The following is a 23,250-nucleotide window of genomic DNA, read 5'->3' as shown; positions in this document are numbered from 1 at the left end:
CAAACCACCAAACAAAAAAGGCTCAGGCTATTACAAATTCATGTCCTTAACTTTTAACTTGTAGCAGAAAAATAAAACTGAATAGAAACATTTCTGTGCCAAATGCAGGCAGCAAAATCTATTTCATAGACATTATTATTATTATTATTATTATTATTATTATTATTATTATTATTATTATTATTTGTTGTTGTGTTCTTCTCAAGAATGTTTACAAAAGTAGCTTTTTATTCTTTAAAATCTGACAACAAGTGTAATAGTGTGGATCGAAAATGGATTTCATTGAATTACCCATAATATGAATTAAGATTTCTGCTGCTTTCAGATCAAGTGTTCATCCATTTTGGAGGGAAGAAATCCTTAAAAAGTAACTGTTCATAGCCCTAGATTTAAACACTGCCTTAAATACCACTGGATCTACTTGGACATGGCGTTGTGTCACTTGTTTAGGTGCAAAAATCTAAGTGATGACATTTTCTGAAGTATACCAAATTTTTTCTTCGATACGTGGCCAAAAGAGAGTGTTCCTGCCAGCACAATGCATCACCTTAACCTCATCTTCTTCAGCATCCACATCTTCAATGATTCACTTGTTGTTTTAGACCTTGGAGACTCCCATTTGCAGCTTCGCTTTTAATCTCTGTACTTGTTTTTTGTATTTGCCTGCCTTCTTTTTATTTATCTCAATGTCTTCTTTCAATGTTTTGATAGTTTTGTATGCCTTTGCCCTATCCCTTTTCACATACTTTCTGCCTCTACTTCTCTGTGCTGCACTTCCAGCTCTGCCACTGTCACTATCACTTGGTCTGCTTGGGGGTGTAGTTGCTGAACAAAAATTTCTTGCCTATTTTTTACTGCTTGTCTGTGTCTCTTTTGATTAACCTTCCACCTTTTGCGTTGGCTTTGCTGTTCCCTGTTTGACATTTCATTTACACTTTTGAGTTTGCCCTCATTCTTTCTTCGAGCATTTCTTTCTCTTTCCTGCCTGAGGTATTCTTGGTATTTTTGTGGATCTTGTTTTAGTTTTTCCCTGAAACGTCTAACTATGTCAGCACTACTTTGTGACATTTTGTCTGCTACTGCCTTTCCTTCTCTCTTTCTTTGTTACTCTAAAATATAAAAACATTAAATAAAGCATTAGACATGCTCTACTTTATTCATACTTACGATAAACTAAAAGTTAATTTAGGAAAGGCAGGTGCAATTCTTTTTCCATATATATATATATATATATATATATATATATATATATATATATATATATATATATATATATATATATGAGATATAATTATTTAACACCATTTTTAAGCTATGGTAATTTTTCACAATGAACTTAAGTTTTTAGTACTTACATTCACTCTGGGGTGCAGTCCAATTAATCAGTGGGAGATGTTGCAGTTCTTCTCTGTTACCAGCTGAGGGATATTGGGCTCCAGTGAAGTGGTGGCTACTCTAAGCAAGGTTATCATCTGTCAGCCTTGTTCTGAGGTGTGACTTGTTTAGCTTCATAAGGGAAAATACCTGTTCAGAGATATAAGTACTTCCAAACAATGACAGCAATTTCAAAGCTTCTCTGCTAAGGTTAGGAAACTGATTGTGGTCCAGTGATCGGTAGAATTCTAGGAGAGGCCGGTCCCTGTGTTTGCTCTTCAGTGCAGTGGAACACTGCAGTTCAATAACTTCAAGCTGGAGATCGTCAGGTACACTTTCTGCATCAACAGAGAAGGGATCCGCAAAGAGTTCAAAAGAGGCTCGCTCGCTCTTGAATTGCTCAAATCTGCTGGCAAACACCCCATGTAGTTCTTTCAGGACACTTGCATGGTGTTTCCAGTTATATGTCTCTTCACGTGGAAAGGCTTGTTGACATGTTTCAAAGTGTGTCAGCTGCCCTTTCTTGAGCTGGTTTCTGAACAGCTTAGGTTTAAGTCATTTAAATGTCCTGTGATATCAGTCAAAAAAGCCAGATCAGCAATCCAGTCAATTTCTTCCATGACAGACGTCTCTCTTCCTTTCTCTTGCAGAAAATGTTTTATTTCTTTTCGCAGTGAAAATAACCTCTTTAGGACATTGCTCCGGCTAAGCCACTTCAGTGTGATAAATCAGGTCAGGAAAGTGGCTCTGTTATTCGCCAAATAAAGACTGAAATTCACGGTGATTCAAAGATCGCGAACAAATAAAGTTAACTGTGGATACAACAAAGTCCATAATTTCTGTAAAATTCAGGTATTTTGCACACAAGGCCTCCTGGTGTATTATACAGTGATACTGCTTCAGCAGCGCAGCTCGATCCCCGATGTGCTTTTTTAAACATCCTATAAAACCGTTAGTCTTGCCAGCCATAGCCAGAGCACTGTCGGTTGTCACCCCCACCAATTTATCCCACTGCAAGTTTAAATCTTCAACAGCTTTCTTAAAAGCATTAAAGATGTCAGATCCAGTGGTTCTGCCATGCAGAGAAACTAGAGATACCAGCTCCTGGTGTACTTCAAATGTTTCTGTCACTCCATGAACGAAAATTAAAAGTTGGGCTGGATCAGTGCCATCGTTGCTTTTTTCCAGAGCAGCAGAGGATTACACAATATTTTTGCATTTGCTTAGCTGATCATAGCTATTTCCGGACATGTCTGCTATGTGTCGCTGCATAGTCGTTCTGGAAAGACAAACATTTTTAAAGTAATCTTTATTTTCTTTGCAAACAGCATCACATATTTGCATCAGACAGTCTTTTACAAATTCCCCATCTGTAAAAGGATGTGATGATTTTGCAATTCGCTGCGCGACGTTGAAACTTGCTATTGTAGCAGCTTCAGATTCCTTCTTTTTCCGTTCAAAAACACCTTGCTGCCCCAGTAGTTGTATTTTGAGAGACTCCAGTTTTTTTGTTCATGCTTCTCCCAGCAATTCTTTGTATTTGGGATGTTTTGTCTCATAATGGCGCCGTATATTGTATTCTTTGGCAACTGTGACGCATTCAGGGCAAATGAGGCATGTATAGACACTGGGTTTGGATTCAGCAAAAAAAATATTTTTCTGTCCACTCTGGGTTAAATTTTCTGTGTTCAAGATCAATTTTTCTTTTTTTACTTGTACATGGCTTTGACACAGACATGTTTTCAGACGCTACGGAGGCAGCCTACCGTAATTTTATGAAAGTATAAAAATATTGAACCTTGAAATTAATCACAGAGCAACAACCATAAAAGTGAATCGCTGTCTTCCGTTTTAGCATCTAGCTGGCACCTGTTTCTGAACCTTACGTCATGCTTTCCACGGTCTACTGTACTGCATTACTATTGGCTAACATGACAGAATTCCACTCAAATGGGCTGGGCTTGTGTATATTCCAAGCACTTCTAAACTTTAATCACCTCTGTCTGTCAAGTTATACTGTAATTATATTGGCTAACATGGTGCAAGGCATTTTGAGGCGTCTACCACTCACTGTTAGTAGACTGGGTGTGTGTCACGTGTGGGTTCTCTCTTTCGAACGCTACTTGTTTCCAGTGAGCGGAGGCTGATGTAGAACTTCGTAATATAAAAGTCGGGCCATATTAAAGCAGTCAGCGGGCCGTGTCTGTCCCGTGGGCCGTATGTTGTGCACCCCTGATCAAGGGGTATGGCCTAATGTACGTTTGAACTAGAGGGCAATACACTGTTTGTTACGGTAGTGACATATAAAACTGGGGACAGGAATTTGCACACTATTAAAAATATATATTTTTATATTTAAAAAAAAATACTATTAAAATATAACATTTTTATATAATAAAACATTCTTTATTAAAATTATATTTCCATGTTTCAGAGTTACTCCAAAAAACGCATTTATTTTGATAAATTAGTATAGGAGTTGGACGTGGGGACAATGGACTTTTGTATAGTTATTGACCCATAAATGCCAATACAATGCATATTTGATCATTTTAATGATAACATCTATGAAATAGGTGTGTATTGCATATGGCAAAATATTATTATTATAAAAATGAATTTTTAAAATAGATATTTTTTGAGGTTTTTAAATGTCCTTGTAAAAACTAAATCATTTTGAAATGAAGTGTTATACATGTTTTGTAATAACAAGCCAAATCACTTTCAGGAATATACAAAACAGACAAACTTGCTGGTGATGTGGGTTTGACTGTGTAAACAGAGGTCAGGGTGGGTGACAATCAATTTAAAACAATACGTGACTGACATTCATACCTTGCCACAGGTTTAAAATATAAATTAGAGCTACCTATCACTAACTGTGACCTCTATCTACTGTATGCTCATGTAAAAAATTAAGTTAAATGTACAGGCATAAGGACAGACAAGCAGACAGTTGGACTAGCACTCTCATTAGTGTACTTTTTATTTTTTGATTGATAGTTTCAAAGTTATGGCTGATATTTGTAAGCTTGTGCTAAAGTATAACCAAACCAAGTTAACAACAATAGAATTATAGATGTGCAGTTCTGCACATGATAAGGCGCTATATACATCAAAGTTGGTGTTGTTGTTGTTTCATATAACACATAACATGTATGGGCCATTTATTTATCATGTATGATTTTCCATATGTTTAAATATATGGTTCTTCCATAATGACCAGACCACTGTCAGGCAGAAAACAACATTAGAAAAAAAACCTGGTCCCATGCAGACTTTGAGTGGAAAAAAAAAAAAAAAAGATTCATTGCGTTTAAAATAAAAATACACAATTTTTGTGTTTACCATTCCTAAAATGCTTTTTAAAAAGAACTCTGTGATTGATAAGGTAAGCAGATATAAAATCTAGTGTCAGGTATTATAGTTTAGAGAAGAAAAAAATGTCTCCCGGGCTGGTTTCTAGAAGCATTTTACCAGTTAAAAGTAACATGTCATACTTGATCACTTAGTCATGTCCCCGCTAGTGAAAATAGGTCGTAAAAGCTGAAACTCAAAAACTAACCACTTAGGCCAAACAGTCAATTTGAGGGCTAAACCTTAAGTGTACTGTAACATAAATTATATATATATATATATATATATATATATATATATATATATATATATATATATATATATAATTCTAATATGTGTGTGTGTGTTTTTAAATGTCCTTGTAAAAACAAAATCATTTTGAAATGAAGTGTTTTACATGTTTTGTAATAACAAGCCAAATCACTTTCAGGAATATACAAAACAGACACTCTTGCTGGTGATATGGGTTTGACTGTAGAGGCTGTGTAAACAGGGGTCAGGGTGAGTGACAATCAATTTTAAACAGCATGTCACTGACATTCATATTTTGCTTGGTTGACTGCAAAATGTTCATTCCATTTCTGTTTCATTTATTGGGATGGGTGGAAAATCCTAACCTCCCCAGTTGTTAATTAACAGTGTAAATACTGACACTGCAGGCAATGAAATGCCAAAACATTCCATGACCAATCTTTCTTCAAAAAGCCATCCCTGGTTATTGTAAAGACTGATACTGGAAATCATCATATGTACTGACTATGCAACAGGGGTGCCATTGAGTACTCCCAGAATTATTACACTATCGGACTTTGTTACACAATACTTTACAGTACAGTATGGAACACCACAAAATAGACTTGGAAGGATTCCAAAAACTTTTTTCAAAAGCTCTAAAGCAAAATCATGAGGTTTTGTTTTTTGAGCTTCTGAAGTTCCCACTGGCAGTTGCTGAAATTAATAATAATTAATAAGAGCTGATGGAAATCTGAACCCATGATCTTTCAGCATACAGTTGGGCCAATACAGTGTGCTTTCTAAGTTTTGAACAGTGCTTGGATTGTCAAAAATCTCATTTAATTTATCAAGGTCAAACACAGGCAAGGGCAAGGGGTGTACATAACCTGTCACCTTGAATCACCACAATATTGATAGCAAAGCAGATTGGAAACTAAACTGGTTGATTATTAAATTAACACATTATTTGTAGTTGAAAATATAATTAATAATAGTTTTTAATCCCTACATTGCAGACATTCAGATTATGCCAAATACTAACACTGAAATTCATCAAATCTACTCGAGGACACTAGCTCCGCCTTATTAACACCTTAATAACACCGGTTACCATGGCAAAAAGAGCAACATCCTGTTCGAAGCAGTATTTATACAAGTATTTTGAACACATAGATAACCAAGATTCCCTGGACGTCCTGGCAGTGGCAAGTGTGGGAAAGAGAACAGCCAGTCGCAATAAATTGATTTTTAATATGAATTTCACTATTTATTTATTATTATAAAAAATAACAAAAAATCCCCAGAATTTGATTAAGAAGATACAAAAATAGTAAACATGGGCAACAGGGTAAGTGAAATACAGTTTTGATTAAAGGTTTTTATCTAATACTTTCAGTTTTTTTGTTCTTGCTTGGGGATTACTATTTAATACATAGATTATGAGTTAGTTATGTGTGAGCAAACCCAGGTCAAGTTATAATTGGCTTGTACAGTGAAAGTTTTGGAAATATGCAGCTCATCGTACACGTTTGACTTCACCATTTTAAAACATTTGAATTTAAAAGTGGATACTTGATGCAGCAGGTGGCATTGTTCATGACGGTTTTCATGCATTTCTTACAAACGGAGAGTATAAAGTAGTGGTATTTTATTTTTTTAACGAATGATGATGACTCTGTTTACAATCCACTTATTGGATATAATGTAGACACTTCAAGGTGTCACATACTTTTTGGGGGTCACTTGGGGGTAACTTTTCAAAAAAATTATCTGAATTAGCCTAGACATCAAATGTTGCTTATTGTATTCCCATATGGCTTGCTTGCCTTTCTTAATAAGTTCAGGAGTGGTAGTAAATTCATAACATTTCATTTTCTTGGGCATATTCATTTTGCACTTCAACAGGGATGTTAGTGTCTTAGTGCATTTCAGATTCGCTCTGTTTGTTGTCTCGTTCTTGAAACATAGCTGAACAGTCTCTTTGATTCTGCATTGCTGTGTGGCAAAAGAATAACTAATTTTGCAATCTTGCCTAGAAATCTGAAAAGAGTTTGCCACTGGCATCTTTCATACCAGCTACATGATTCCAGAGTTTGGTGATACACACCAGCTCATTTCCATCTTCATCTACTGTGACCATCTGTAGCTTAAGGTCCTCATGAAGATCTTGCATTAGCTGATACTGTGAAATTATTATACTGTTTTTCAGCATCAGCAGCTCCACTTATACCCAAACTTTTCATGAAGTATTCCACTGATGAGAATGTTACAGACTTTCTTTTTTAAAAATCAAAGACTTCAGCATGCTTAAGTTCCAGGTCATCCCATGGGAATTTCTTGAAGAGATAGTTAAGTGCAGTGCAGTAAAACCCTATCACACTGGAGTAGAACTTTCTTTTCTCACCTTTCCTTTGTGCAAGAGCTTGAAGCTTTTGTTTGGTTATGATGCTGTTCTATTCATTCTGGTCCTGTAGGTCTATGCTGGCATCAATAACTGAAAGGGGCAAAAATCTCCCTAACAAGTTGCTTGGTAGCACTGTGCAGTTTGTGTATGCATGGGGCTTCAGTTTGTAAAAATAGGCAGTAGCTCAAGAATGGCCTCAAAACAGGAGAAAAGAATAACAAATATTTTTCTGTCACTGGATTTTTCAAAGTATGACTGCAGACGGGTCAGCCTCTTATCTGATTAATTAGGTGACTATGATTGGAGGTAACTCGTTAAAGCCATTTATACATTTGTAAAATTCTGTCCATCACTTTTTCTAAACTCAGCCACCATATGCTGTGATGCTTAAGAATGTTCTTAAATTCTACCCCACAAAAATCAGGAAACTTCCATCAAAGAAGTAGCAGTCATCTATACAGAAATCCTCTACATCAAATGAGGAGAGACTGCTAAATGCTTTACAATCTGCTTTCGCAGTATTGTGACTCATGTGGCACTGGCACCCAAGGACATAAAGTTCTGGTTTTCTTTTCTCATTTTGACACTGAGGGAATTGTGCTTCCTAACATTTACTGCACTGAATATAGTTCTATACTACATGCTGAGTAGAAATAGAATGTAAATTACTGTGTATTGCAGATGGCAGATGTTTTTCTTCATGAAACTGAGACACTTGAAGGAAACCGTTTTGAGAATATTTAGCTGTGTTCAGATTAGACTTAAAAGACTAACCAAGACTCAGATCAGTCTGATCAGATTGGTTTAAACTAGTTTTCACAAGATCAATTTACGTCAAGCTGACTAATGAGCTTTTCCAAAAACAGCCAAAGCGGAGACATTTGTCTATTTGGGTTTCACTGGAGTAAAGATCTGTATATCCCTCTTTCACAAAAAAGATTGACTAAATACCAGACTATACTGTCATGTGTGTGTAGAAGGTACTGCTGCTGATTGTGTACAGTGGAATAATTGACTTGAACAGTTAACTTGCATGTTTTAATTATGTTTTGTAAATTATACAAATTGGTAGTTAGCTGCAACATTACTCAAAGAACAAAATATCTGTACCAATGTGTTCTAAACAGACTGACTATATTGTAAATGCTCACATAAACTGCAAGTAATCTAGCTGGTTAACATTAAAAAACAATTGAGGGCCAAACTTGAATAGAGCAGAAGTGCATGTACAACGCTGTTAAAGGACAAAGTGCAAAGTATTGCGTGACAGGTAGAGGTGGGGATAGAACATTTCCCATTGTTAAATATTGGATAACTTCATTTTATAGCCAGGGATCTGATGACAGATCATAGTAGGACTTCATTGCGCCATTGTTCAGTCATACCATGCTGGAGTTTATATTAAACATTAAGCAATAGAAATACCTGTCTTCAGTACTTTTCCAGTCTGCCAGTCTGACATCCCATTCTAAATCAGCTGGGTAATCTAATGGGGCAGTTTGAACACTGTTGCTGTTCAGAAAAATATTGAACCCAAGTCTGAATGCAATTTGGATAAAAATATTGAAAGAATTTTGTAAGCCGACAAGGTTTGTATACAACATATAATTTTATGCCAAGGCATAATTAACATTTTTATAAAGTGTATTTGATAAGAGGCAGAAGGTAAAGATTGCCCTTGGTAGTAGTGCTAGGGTATTTTGGAAATCTGTGACGAGTCCACTTTCTATTTTTTGTTCCCATTGTTTTGCTAACATAAAGTGAAAAATTTAAAACAGTGTATTGTCAAGATGGCCTAACAGTGAATTAATTGGTTATAAATCCACAAATATTACAGTAATTTGGTGTTTTCAAAAGAAAGTTTGGCTGTCTTTGTACTTTCTGACTCTGTTTAATATGAACTGTTGACCTTTCTTGGTATGTGGTGGTTTAACATGCTTGAGGTCCTAATGCGGTGCTCTAATGTCCATGGTGGACAAGCTATTAATGGACAGTAACCAAAAACTAATATCCAGTTAAGTAGTTCCTTTTCAAGCTGTCTAAGAATTCAGCCTTCATCTCCAAAGAAATATTATTATTATTATTATTATTATTATTATTATTATTATTATTATTATTATGCTATAGAAAGTAGTTTAAAATGTTTCTTCTGCGTGGTTTGAAAAATATTTCTCTCCGCAGGAAGGACGTGATCAATATGAGTTGGATGCAACATCTGAGCATGGTGGAAAAAAGAATGACAAGAAGGGGAAGAAGGGGAAGAAGGATAGAAATCTGGATGAGTTGAAGAAAGAAGTCGATTTGGTAAAGACTTGCCTGCCCTTTTTAATGAGAAGCAAAATGTAGATTCCCAACTAAACAGGAGCTGTTGAACAATACAGCCATGGAGCCCTGTTTAGAGGGCATTACTGTCTAGTATTGACTGTCAGGAAGGTAAGACTGCATGCTGCTCGTGAGGTCAGATGCCAAGGTAATGCCCTTTAATCTCGGTTTATCGTGATTATAAACCGATAAACAGGATCTTTATTGTAGTAAACATTTTAAATCTTTAATTTTGCAGTGTTCTGCTAGAATTTTACCTAAGTTATGAGGTCATCTACCATGTGATTGTGCCCTGCATGGAGCTTCCTGGTTGGTAGATGAAAGCTCTGAGGTATTACCATGTGTTTGTAAACTTCCCATTTCAATCTTTATTTCCATTGTAGGATGACCATAAACTCACTTTGGATGAACTGCATCAGAAGTATGGTACAGACCTCAGTCGGGTATGTTTTTGACTTGTTTCACCAACTGCACTGTTTCCAGTTCTGTCAGGGATGGGGGATAGGGAATAGTCTGTGTCCATGAGTACTGTCAACCCCTAAACCAGGGGTGTCAAACTCCAGTCCTCGAGGGCCGCAGAGTCTTCTGGTTTTCATTCCAACTTAAGCTCTCAGTTAACATAATTGATCTAATTATTTGTTCAATTTGACATATTTAATATTTTTCAAGGTCTTTTACCGTTGGTGGTTTTAATAATGGACTTGATTCAAGGTACACTACCTATGAAACATTTTGAGCCTGAAGAGAAGTGTTAAATGTGTCCAGTTAATCAAATAATTAGATTAATTAAGTAATTTAGAGCTTGTGTGGAACGAAAGCCAGAAGACACTGCGGCCCTCCAGGAACTGAGTTTGACACCCCTGCTCTAAACCCACATCTGCTCCATTCCAGGAATATTTAAGATTACATTTCCTTAACTGTTAATTGATCTTGTAATTATACTTTGTTAAGGTAGCCTTAACATTCCAAGCCCTATCTGTTAAATATGCATGTATTGCAAATTGTGGTCTTTAAGATACAGTTTATTTATTCTTATACGAAATATCACAATTATGTAACACACTCTCTTGATTTAGTTTAGGGCTTCAGGGTAAATGACTTTGTTCCGAGTAACCAGGTACTGGTTAAATTCTGGGGGCCTTTAAGTCCCACTGGCAGAAACTGTAGTCAATCCTTTCATCTGTAAACAAGCAATTTTAATTGGGGAAGGGGAGAGTATATATACATAAACGCAAGCAGCTTAAGAGTGGTCACTATAGACGGGTGTAACTATTTGTGTTAATTAATAATTCCCAATTTACCTTCTGCAGGGTTTAACAGTTGCCCGTGCTGCAGAGATCCTGCTTCGTGATGGTCCCAATTGCCTGACTCCTCCCCCTACAACCCCAGAATGGGTGAAGTTCTGCAAGCAGATGTTTGGAGGCTTCTGCATGTTGCTGTGGATAGGATCCATTCTCTGCTTCTTTGCATACGGAATTCAGGCTGCCGTGGATGATGAACCTGTCGCTGATAATGTAAGAAGCCAAATAAGGTTTTGTAGCCTGGCGGGCAACTTGTTTGTAGTACTAACTAGTTAATTCACTAGTTGAGTCTGTCTGTTTTTCTCCACAGTTGTATCTGGGTGTTGTGCTTGCTGTTGTTGTCATCATCACTGGCTGTTTCTCTTACTACCAAGAAGCCAAGAGTTCTAAGATCATGGAGTCCTTTAAGAACATGGTTCCTCAGGTACTGTAACACTCCCAATAAAAATAGATAAATTATGCATGTCCGCCAAGTTAAAGAAATTAGGTACCATTAATTTAAATGGGGTTAAAACTCATTTTTATTCTTGAATCTTTAAACAAATCTTTTCCCTCTCTTTATATCCAGCAAGCCCTAGTTATCCGTGATGGTGAGAAGAACAGTATTAATGCTGAGGAGGTTGTGGTTGGAGACCTAGTGGAAGTGAAAGGAGGAGACAGGATCCCAGCTGACTTGAGAATCATCTCTTCTAATGGCTGCAAGGTAGGTTTGAAGTAAAGGGCGATAACCAAACTGGAAGCATAACTCTGAATTTGGGGTCGTGGGGTGATGCTTATGCTTTTTCTATATTTGTATTCTGTAGGTTGACAATTCTTCCCTGACTGGTGAATCTGAGCCGCAGACCAGGACACCTGACTTCTCCAATGAAAACCCACTTGAGACGAGGAACATTGCCTTCTACTCCACCAGCTGTGTAGAAGGTACAGACCTAATCATAGGCTGGGGGGGGGTACTTTTTGTTGAAATGTTGTTGATCTTGCACGATAGCATCTTTATTCTGAGTTATCTGGGAAAATTAAAATTCTGTAAAGTAACAAAGGAATACAAATAATAAATCAATGGAGGGTTTGACTGTTTTTAAAGCTCTATCCAGTCTCACATCTAGTTCTAATTGAACACAAATTAGCTCAATCTTCTCCCTCCTTTTAGGTACTGCCTGCGGTATTGTCATTAAAACTGGTGACCACACTGTGATGGGACGCATTGCCACTCTAGCCTCTGGCTTGGAGGTTGGCCAGACTCCCCTCTCCATAGAGATTGAACACTTCATCCATATCATCACTGGAGTGGCAGTCTTCCTTGGTGTTTCCTTCTTCATCCTCTCCCTGATCCTTGGATACAGCTGGCTGGAGGCTATCGTCTTCCTCATTGGAATTATTGTTGCCAACGTGCCCGAAGGTCTTCTGGCTACTGTCACGGTATGGAAGGGCTATTTATCTCCTTAACTTTTAGAGATGAATCTATGAGGGATATTTTTTTAAAAAAGTGAAAACAGTGTGCTATAAAAATTGTATTGCAGTGTTCTGATATCAAATGGCTGTTTCTTTTTGAAGAAGATACAAGAGGGGGGAGACTTGGCTGATCCATCTCTGTATTGCGTGGACTTTTAGCAATTCTTGGGTGGTATTGCTCACCCTTTCGTAAAGTAAATGGAAAATATTTAAATATCTTCTGCCACTACCTCAGGTCTGCCTCACACTCACAGCTAAGCGAATGGCCCATAAGAATTGCCTGGTAAAGAACCTGGAAGCTGTAGAGACTCTGGGATCTACCTCCACTATCTGCTCTGATAAGACTGGCACCCTGACACAAAACAGAATGACTGTTGCTCACATGTGGTTTGACAACCAGATCCACGAAGCAGACACCACTGAGGACCAGAGTGGTAAGAGATCCACTTCTTGTGTTTTCCTCTCTTGACTGACTTTGTTTTCCCTCAGTGTATGCATGTGGGATCATATTCTAATATCCTGTTTACAGGTGCTACCTTTGATAAGAGCTCTTCCACTTGGGCTGCCCTTGCTCGTGTCGCAGGACTCTGCAACCGCGCTGTATTCCAGGCTGCACAGGAGTCTGTACCAATTCTTAAGGTAAGAGTGTTTATAAAAGTGCTGCTTGAAGTGTTGTGTGTTTTGTTTTTCTTCTGAAATCCTGACACTTGCTTTCATTAACTGAAATGGGGAGTCTTTAGTATATAATAATACTTTTCCAAATCTGGAGTGTGCCCAATTCTTTAAATATGACTGAATGCCATTGATAGCACTGTGTCTTTTGCAGTGGCTATTAAAACACAAATCTCCTGACAAGCAAAATGTTATCTTGATAATTGCAGCTATTTGCGCTCCTTTGAGGTGCTTGACTGGAAACTGACTTTTGAAAGCCTTAAACCTTTAAAATATAAAACCAGAAGGGACGCTACACTGTGATGCACATTATTGCTCTAAATCCCAGTGTATGAGAATTCAGCTGCAGGAAACAGTTGGGTCTGGTTGTCATTGGCAAGGCCAGGATTAAATGGTGTCTCACAGGCTGTAGATGCCCAAAAGCAAGCATTACGTGATTAGTTTTTTTCCTCAATGTGTGTGTTTTTTTATAAATCTACAGAGAGGGGTCGCTGGTGATGCTTCAGAATCTGCCCTGCTGAAATGTATTGAGCTGTGCTGTGGGTCTGTGACGGCCATGAGAGACAAGAACCCCAAAATTGAAGAGATCCCTTTCAACTCAACCAACAAGTACCAGGTAAATATGAGGGAATGGTTCTGTGTGGTTCTGAAGCACCACGCTGAGACTGGAGTTCTCTGAACTATAGTGCAAAGTAGAAAAGTGCTTTATAACTGTCGCTTGCAGAACTAACGCCTCTGTCCTTGTCCTCAGCTCTCCATCCACCGGAATGCAAACCCCAGTGAATCTCGCTACCTGCTGGTGATGAAGGGTGCCCCAGAAAGGATTCTTGATCGCTGCAACACCATCTTGATTCAAGGCAAAGAGCAGCCACTAGATGATGAGATGAAGGATGCTTTCCAAAATGCTTACCTTGAGCTGGGAGGACTTGGAGAGAGAGTTCTTGGTAAGACACATGCATGAACAAAATGGCTGCTTATTAAAGTCTTTAGGATTGCACTTGATGTTGTGTGAAAGTGACCAGGTGTAAACCTAGCTTTTATCCCCCCCATATCTTACATGTAGGATTCTGTCATATGCTGCTTCCTGACGACCAGTTTCCTGAAGGATTCAAGTTTGATGTAGACGACTTGAACTTCCCTACTGAGAAGCTGTGCTTTGTTGGTCTGATGGCCATGATCGATCCTCCTCGTGCTGCAGTACCTGATGCTGTCAGCAAGTGCAGAAGTGCTGGCATCAAGGTCATTTATCTTGTATTAAGACTTTATAAGAAATTTCATACCTAGTCATACTTTGCCTTCTTACCAGCCTTCAGTCTGATTACCAAATATGCACTTCTCAATTGTTATTATTTTCTTCATTCTACAGGTTATCATGGTTACTGGTGACCACCCTATTACAGCCAAGGCCATTGCAAAGGGTGTGGGAATCATCTCTGAAGGAAATGAAACTGTTGAGGACATTGCAGCTCGTCTGAACATTCCTGTCGGAGAAGTCAACCCCAGGTATGAAATTTGAAACAAAGTTGTTTTAAAAAAATAATAATTTTGAGTATTGTACTGTAATTATACTACCTATTTTAAAGCATCTTTGTTAAATCACCTGTTTTACTGTGCTTGTTGAGTTGTTAAAGACCACTGTAAAATTGAGTCCTTTCTAACAGAGATGCCAAGGCCTGTGTAATACATGGTGGCAAACTGAAGGATATGACTAGTGACCAGCTAGATGACCTGCTGAAGCACCACACTGAGATTGTGTTTGCCAGGACCTCTCCTCAACAGAAACTGATCATTGTGGAGGGATTTCAAAGACAGGTACAGTATTGGATTATTAAAAATAAAAAAATAGTCTTGCTTGGAAAGTCCTAGACTGCCACTTGAAATTGGAGCTCTGCTAGGAAATGTGAAGTGCAACTTCCCAAATTCATAAAATGAGAGTCTGGACAAACCCTTCTCTCCTATACCTCAAGTTTTCAACAAGAAATGGGTTATTTTTTGTATTCATGTAAAATAAATGCTCATGATATCCTCCTCCTACTCCACCTCTGCAGGGTGCTATTGTAGCTGTGACTGGTGATGGCGTGAACGACTCCCCTGCCCTGAAGAAAGCAGATATTGGTGTTGCTATGGGTATTTCTGGATCTGACGTCTCCAAACAGGCCGCGGACATGATCCTTCTGGATGATAACTTTGCCTCCATTGTGACTGGCGTAGAGGAAGGTAAGACAGACCACGTTATAAACTCCACTTCTTTTTTGTTTTTTTAAACAGAATTGTCTGACTCTCTCTTCATCCTCTACTAGGTCGTCTGATCTTTGATAACCTGAAGAAGTCGATTGCTTACACCCTGACAAGTAACATCCCTGAAATCACACCATTCCTGTTCTTCATTATCGCCAGCATCCCTCTGGCTCTGGGAACTGTAACCATCCTGTGCATTGACTTGGGTACTGACATGGTAAGAACGGATGATTATTATTATTATTTTAAGCTTCATAAATTGTCTTTGCAATTGTCTTTTTTCTTTTTTTAGTGGTGCTTGTAGCTTTAAGTGTATATATACAAATGGGTTGTAGGGAGATATGCAAATAACTTATATGCAATCCTGATTTGATTGGCTCATGTAATGCTTTATTTGCATATCTCCCTACAACCATTTGTTTTTTAATTTAGTGCTTTCACTCACCTTAACTCGAAAGCTACTTGTTTTAACTTACTCTCCTGAGCCTTTCTAAAGTCAAAATACAGTTGCACTGTACTGATGCGCCCCCAAAAAGCCGAAACATGTATGCAGGTACTGTATTTTGACTTTTAAAACACTGAGAATGTAGAAGCCGTTAGGCAACTTTCTCCCGATTTGATTGGCTCTTGTAATGCTTTATTTGCATATCTCCCTACAACCCATTTGTTTTTGAATTTATTGCTTTCACTCACCTTAACCCGAAAGCTACTTGTTTTTTATATATATATATATATACATATACATATACATATATACAGATACACATATACACAGTGCCTATAGAAAGTCTACACCCCCTTGAACTTTTTCACATTTTGTTGTGTCAGTGCCTCAGAGTTTCATGCATTCATAATTGGATAAGTCTCCACCCCCCTGAGTTAATACTTGGTGGAAGCACCTTTGGCAGCAGTTATAGCTGTGAGTCTGTTGGGATAGGTCTCTACCAACTTTGCACACCTAGATTTGGCAATATTTGACCATTCTTCTTTATAAAACTGTTCAAGCTCTGTCAAGTTCCTTGGGGAGCGTTGATGGACAACAATCTTCAAGTCATGCCACACATTTTCGATTGGATTTAGGTCAGGGCTCTGACTGGGCCACTCAAGGACATTTACCTTATTGTTCCTTAGCCACTCCAGTGTAGCTTTGGCTGTGTGCTTTGGGTCGTTGTCTTCTGAAAGGTGAACTTCTGTCCCAGTTTCAGCTTTCTTGCAGAGGGCAGCAGGTTTTCCTCAAGGACTTCTCTGTACTTTGTTCCATTCATTTTCCCTTCTATCCTGACAAGTGCCCCAGTCCCTGCCGATGAGAAACATCCCCATAACACAATGCTGCCACCACCATGCTTCACAGTAGGGATGGTGTTCTTTGGGTGATGCGCTGTGTTGGGTTTGTACCAAACATAATGCTTTGCATTTAGGCCAAAAAGTTCAATTTTAGTTTAGTCAGACCACAAAACTTTTTGCCACATGGCTACAGAGTGTTTTTTTGCATACTTCAAACGGGATTCAAGGTGGGCTTTCTTGAGTAATGGCTTCCTTCTTGCCACCCTACCATACAGGCCAGATTTGTGGAGTGCTTGGGATACTGTTGTCACATGCACACTTCGACCAGTCTTGGCCATAAAAGCCTGTAGCTCTTGCAAGGTTGCCATTGGCCTCTTGGTAGCCTCTCTGATCAGTCTCCTTCTTGCTCGGTCATCCAGTTTGGAGGGATGGCCTGATCTAGGCAGGGTCTTGGTGGTGCCATACACCTTCCACTTCTTAATAATCGTCTTGACCATGCTCCAAGGGATATTCAAGGCCTTTGATATTTTTTTATACCCATCCTCTGATCTGTGCCTTTCAACAACTTTGTCCCAGAGTTCTTTTGAAAGCGCCTTGGTGCTCATGGTTGAGGTCTTGCTTTGAAATGCACTACCCAGCAGAGGGAACCTACAGGAACTGTTGAATTTATCCTAAAATCACGTGAATCATTGCAATGTAACACAGGTGGAGGCCACTTAACTTGGTGTGTGATTTTGAAGGCGATTGGTTACACCTGAGCTAATTTAGGATTGGTATTACAAGGGGGGTGGACACTTATCCAATCAAGCTATTTCAGTTTTTATTTTAAATTAATTTTCTACAGATTTCTTGAATATTTTTTTCACTTGGAAGTTGTGGGGTAGGATGTGTAGATCAATGAAAAAAAAAACTATTTTAATGTATTTTAATTCCAGGCTATAAGGCAACATAAGGTGAAAATTCTGAAAGGGGGTGTAGACTTTCTATAGGCACTGTATATATATATATATATATATATATATATATATATATATATATATATATATATATATATAATATATAATTTTATGTTTTTATCATGCATTATTAAAGTCTACTGTAAGGGACGGTGAGTTGGAGAATATGAAGCTGAATATCTTGGTACAATTTTTCCAATATAGTTTGTCTTTGATTTTAAGAGACCTGTTTTTACTGGTTGCAGTGAAAGCTATGTGCCTTTGCATATTTAACTATTTTGGCTTCTCATGTCTAGCTTCCTGCTATCTCCCTGGCTTATGAAGGACCAGAAAGTGACATCATGAAGAGGCAGCCACGAAACCCCAAAATAGACAAGCTTGTGAATGAAAGGCTGATCAGCATGGCCTATGGGCAATTTGGTAAGCAGAAAAGCTGATGTCTAGTTTAAGAAGAGTTTCAGATAACCATGAAATGCTTACATTTTAGTCTTTTCCTTCTGTAATTGGTAGCCTTTATTTTAATTGCAAGTCTACAAATATTGATATGATTTGTGACAACAGTCCCTTCTGGTGTCTAGAACTCATAATTCTCATTTAATGAAGAATTGCTCGCTTTTAAGTGTTGCATCTTCCTGCAATTGAAATCCTAGTGCAGCAGGTGCCTGATCTCTGTTAATGAAATGTCCCTTCAAGGGAACCACTGCTGTTGCTTCTCTTTGGTAAAAATGTGATTATGGAAGGAATGAGTCCTTTGTATTTTATAACAAGGAAAGCTTGAGAGTAGCACTATATGGGCAATTGCTAACTATATTGCACAGCATGTCAGCTCATCCTCAAACAAGTGTGATTGTATAAGATAGTTGGCTCTGTTAAAGTAGCTGAATGACACCCTTTAAGCTTTCTGGAAATTGCTCTTGTAACAATTCGCATTACTGACTGTAGTGAAGATGGGGCACATTTTTCTTGATCTCCCCATTAGTTATAGTAGGCATTCCCATTTACCCACTGGTCATAGGCAGTCATCTGTGAGGGGGAAAAAAGCTTAACTAAAAGGTAACTGTCTCACTTCAGGTATGATCTCGGCTGTGGGAGCATTCTTCACCTATTTTGTCATTCTTGCTGATAATGGTTTCCTGCCTATGAGACTGCTGGGAATCCGTATTGAATGGGAGGACAAAAGCCTCAATGATTTGGAAGACAGCTATGGACAGCAGTGGGTCAGTATGCCTCAACACAATTTTGGGAGGGGGTAGGGAACAGAATATTAAATGGAAGCATTTGGCACTAAAATTTTAACCTCCATCTCGTCTTGCCTTTCACAGACCTATGAACAGAGAAAGGTTATCGAGTTTACTTGCCAAACTGCATTTTTTATCAGTGTTGTGATTGTGCAGTGGGCTATCTTGATCATCTGTAAAACTAGAAAAAACTCTGTCTTCCAGCAGGGAATGAAGTAAGTATTGAGACTGTTGACACATTGATAGTGGTACGAGCACCAACTACATTAAAGCTGTGAGCAAAAATAAATATTACAAAACATGATCTCTGTTACAGGAATATGATGTTTGGTACTAGTAGTCTGTGTGGGTGTTTTTTTTATTTTTATTTATTTTATTTTTTATTTTTTTAACAGGAACAATGTCCTTACATTGGGGCTGTTTGAGGAAACCGCTTTGGCTGCCTTCTTGTCTTACTGCCCTGGAATGGATGTGGCCCTCAGAATGTACCCTCTGAAGTAAGTTAATGAGATTTTTTTTTTTAATTATTATTTTGTTATTTTTTTGACATTTAATAATTCACAGCTCAAGGGAAATAATTGCAGCTTTAAAGTTCAAATAACCACTCCAGAATATAGTCCACTTTTCATTTCACCCTGGCATTTTCTAATTTTTTTTTTTCTCCTTAGACCAACCTGGTGGGTCTGTGCCTTGCCCTTCGCTGTCATTGTCTTTATTTATGATGAAATCAGAAAGGTTATCATCCGACGCAGCCCAGGAAGTAAGGCAACAAAATAAATATTTTGCATGTGCAGTGTGTTAAATAATTATGGGTGGGTTTACTAAGATGTGCCAGTTGCAGCGCAAACATACCACAATTTACATTTTTGTAGCGACACTTAGCAAAGTAAACATTTTGTCCTATGTACGGATATAAAATATGTTAATTTAACAAAGACAGCCGCATTATACTAATTCAAATATTTGTTGTGTCTTCTTAGCGAGATCGCTAGCATTATACATTGCGAGAGTCATGCGACATTCAATAAATGCAGGAGTTGAGTTGTGGTTTGCTGCAGCAGAGAGTGCCCGAAGGATAACGTCTATACATGCAAGGGTGCAAGAATCAAAATAACATTGTTTTTGTTAAATGTAAACGTCATCTGTACAATGCATTCTGTTCCGTCTTCATTTTACCTATTTTAATACTGTATATATATATAAAATGGCAGGCAGTTGAATCTCATCAGATTCTATAGTGGGTCCTCCACTCACTAAACCGGACATGTTTGTCCAACATAAAGAGGTGTTGGGTTTAAAAACAATACAATAAAATCGCACACACATACATTTATAGTGCTCAGTGCATTATAAATGTATAAATCATTGCGCTGAAATAAGTAATGTGTTTTGGGTAGGCTACACATTACATTATGTAAAAATATAAATCTGTACAGTAGGCCTATACAGTATACAGTCATACCTGCCAACTTTTGAAAATACAAAATCGTGAGATTTTGGGGGGTTGGAGGGGGATGCTGGTGCTGAATTATTTTTTTTTTTTTAACTGTATCCCCTGTCAAGCACACTAGCAGGGAATGGCGGGGGGTTACTGTTTTTTACTGTTTTCCCTGTGTAGAGCGAGCAAGTGATTGATCCAGCGGGCAGGGGCGAGTGGGTGCTTGTTAGAGAAAATGTACTTATTGTAGTACTGCATTACAATTGGTAATCTAAATTATCGGCAGTTTTTTTAGTCTCATCGGGAGATGGGAAATTCACCCTCTGTATTGGGAGTAATAGTAAAATCAAATGAATACCTAGCGCGCTTTCTTTTTACTTTAGCCTAACGTTAACACAAAATAAATCATATTTGTACAATGCGAATAAAGGATTATTTTAAATCGAAATGAAATGATTATTAAAAATGAAATTATTATTATTATTATTATTATTATTATTATTATTATTATTATTATTATTAATTTTTTTTATTATTATTATTATTATTATATAGCCTAGACAATTGACACAAAATAGATCATAGTCCTATAGTCTATACGGATGCTCAAAATGAGCTGGAGGGGTTAGTGGCACGTGTGCAGTCTATTGTTCCCAACATGTTGGAGGAAACCAGAAATGTCATAGAATTTTGTTTTCAAGGCTTGTAAGTTCACCCTGCCTTTCATGAAAGTTAGGTACATTCGCCTCAAACATGCATCGAGCACAACTGGCAACGCACAAGAAAAAGCGGACTGGGAAATGTCAGCAACTATAGCGACTGTTTAAAATGCTTTCAATAGTTCTTAACAAATTGATGCAATTGTAAGTGTCACAATTGCCGGCAGCTTTCGTACATCCCATTATAATATCTGATGATATTTTAATATATAATATCTGATATATCTGATTATTTATTGAATGTGTCAGAATCTTGGAGGTTGTATGCACTTATATGTTTACATTTATAGGTCGTAGCTTGCATACTTTTTTGAAAATGTGGAACAGTCCTGTACTATAAATGTGTGGTGATTTGGAAAGCATATTCAATATATTTCTTTTCTTTCTAGGTTGGGTGGAAAAGGAGACCTACTACTAAACTGTCGCTCTGCATCAGAATTTCAATCATGTCCTTTAACCTCCAGTCTTTGGATATGTGTTTTTATATAGAATGCTTGAAACTGCTGAAAGATACAGAACCAGGACATATTTTTATATGCCTTTGTTTTGTAGTGCAAATTGTATATGGTCTCTAATGGATGTGTAGTTTAAAATAAACTTTCAGTGAAGTTGAGTTTTTGCCTTTGTATTTCTTTCCGGGGGGGAGGGGGGGCATCTTAAGTTTGTTAAAGCTTCTGATTTCTCAAGGGTTGTGGGGGACGGAGGGGGGTGATGCTGGGACACCAGAATCACCGTCGAGCCCTCTTGAGGTGTCGTGGGCTAGTTGACGAAACACTGAGGATGGAAGGTGCCCACTTGAAGACCCCAGAGATGTACCCTTCTTAGCTCAATCTAGACAGTTGTCATGCTGATGCGCTGGGGAGGCTGCACTGTGGTTGATCCCCGGAGCCAGCATCGCAGCCGTTGTGTGTGCTGATGCGCCAGGGAGGCAAAATAAGCTGATCCCTGGAGCCACTTCAGCCATTAACATCAGACAGAAGGATATTGACATCATCATATGGAAGGAAACGTAAATGGATGGAGACACATATGGATCACATTAGTTTACTATAAAGCTACGTCTTAGTTGGTGCTTATCTTGGCGAGAGTTCAAATCACCATGAAGTTTTAACATCTACTCTCGTGTAATGGAAATCAGCTATTTTATTCCACAACTTCAACATATCCTCTTCCAACCCCCTAGATGGTATAACTGTACTGTAGTCTGCACAGGTTAAGAATTGTTTCATTTTATGCAAATGTAAATCAACATGCAGTTCTGTTCAAAACTTTTTAAAATAATGCAACCATTCAATGTACAAACACAACACAATCCAACAATATTTGCACAAGCATTTGCTGCTTCCACAAACACCCCTGTACTTGAGCGCTAGTCATGTGCTACTGCAGTAATAGACAAGGTATCTGTCTTGCACCTGAACTCCTGTTAGTCCTCCTCCCACACCCCCACAGAAAGGAAATATATACAAAAACATCTTTGTGGTTTTCAAGCACTTAGATCATTTAGGTCTCATCATAATAAATGCCACACTTTGAAATATTGTCTTCATATCTGATACACAGAAGCAGATTCTGTTAGTCAAGTTGCAGTATATACCTTTTCCCTGCAACACTTTTTGAACCTGTGGGACAGGGGCAACCTCACAACTGTATTTTTATAATGGTCATTCCCCAGTAAATGAACCATACTGTGCCCACTTCTTATTATCCCCTCTGTACATTAAAGCATTCTTTTAATCCCAATATGCATGTCAAAGACAGAGTTATGCGCTATGCTGTTAAAGTTACTAATTGAATTGGAGATGTCAAGAGCAGTTGGGAACCAGTACAGACCTTTACATACTCTGCAAAGAGAAAACACTTGCATTTGGCTTATTTATAAATTACGGTAAATTAGATCCTCAACATGACCATTGAACTTGTTTTGGAGCAGGTTAGAGTACCAGGGGATCCACTTACTTTATGGGTAAGCCTGAATATATGGTTAATGCACTGTATTGGGATTCCCCAGTGCTGTAGAATGCTCAAGAAATCCACATGTGGCTTACCCCCAGGGGGACATTAATGATCAACACTGGGTGTCTTCCTGTACATTGTTAACCTGGAACAAAAAGAAAGAAGAGTCCTGTAATAATGTTGTTTTATTTTTACTGATAGTGTGTTGTTTAGGAATCATCCTGTGGACTAGTTAGTGACACAAGTCACCAAATTATTATTATGGGGAAACATTTTTTTGTACTAATTATTGTCACTAATTGTTT

At 38.0% G+C, this 23,250-nt stretch overlaps 1 protein-coding gene across 1 annotated transcript; it reads left to right on the top strand.

The window, feature by feature from the left end:
• The first annotated feature begins 6,142 nt into the window (after positions 1-6,142).
• Positions 6,143-21,602, top strand: LOC117973056 (sodium/potassium-transporting ATPase subunit alpha-1-like). The gene is made up of 23 exons (XM_034924034.2): positions 6,143-6,313; positions 9,551-9,673; positions 10,075-10,134; positions 11,002-11,205; positions 11,303-11,416; positions 11,561-11,695; positions 11,796-11,913; positions 12,143-12,411; positions 12,680-12,878; positions 12,974-13,083; positions 13,598-13,732; positions 13,868-14,060; positions 14,180-14,355; positions 14,483-14,619; positions 14,778-14,928; positions 15,165-15,333; positions 15,417-15,571; positions 17,891-18,014; positions 18,666-18,811; positions 18,917-19,047; positions 19,228-19,329; positions 19,501-19,592; positions 21,379-21,602. Exons 1-23 carry the CDS (start codon positions 6,302-6,304, stop codon positions 21,405-21,407), a joined length of 3,084 nt encoding a protein of 1,027 aa, XP_034779925.1. The 5' UTR covers positions 6,143-6,301; the 3' UTR covers positions 21,408-21,602.
• The last annotated feature ends 1,648 nt before the right edge of the window (positions 21,603-23,250 follow it).

The sequence above is a fragment of the Acipenser ruthenus genome, chromosome 9, assembly GCF_902713425.1.
Source record: "Acipenser ruthenus chromosome 9, fAciRut3.2 maternal haplotype, whole genome shotgun sequence".
NCBI lineage: Eukaryota > Metazoa > Chordata > Actinopteri > Acipenseriformes > Acipenseridae > Acipenser > Acipenser ruthenus.
The sequence above is the reverse complement of the archived record's forward strand: the minus strand, read 5'-3'. Positions and strand labels throughout refer to the sequence as shown.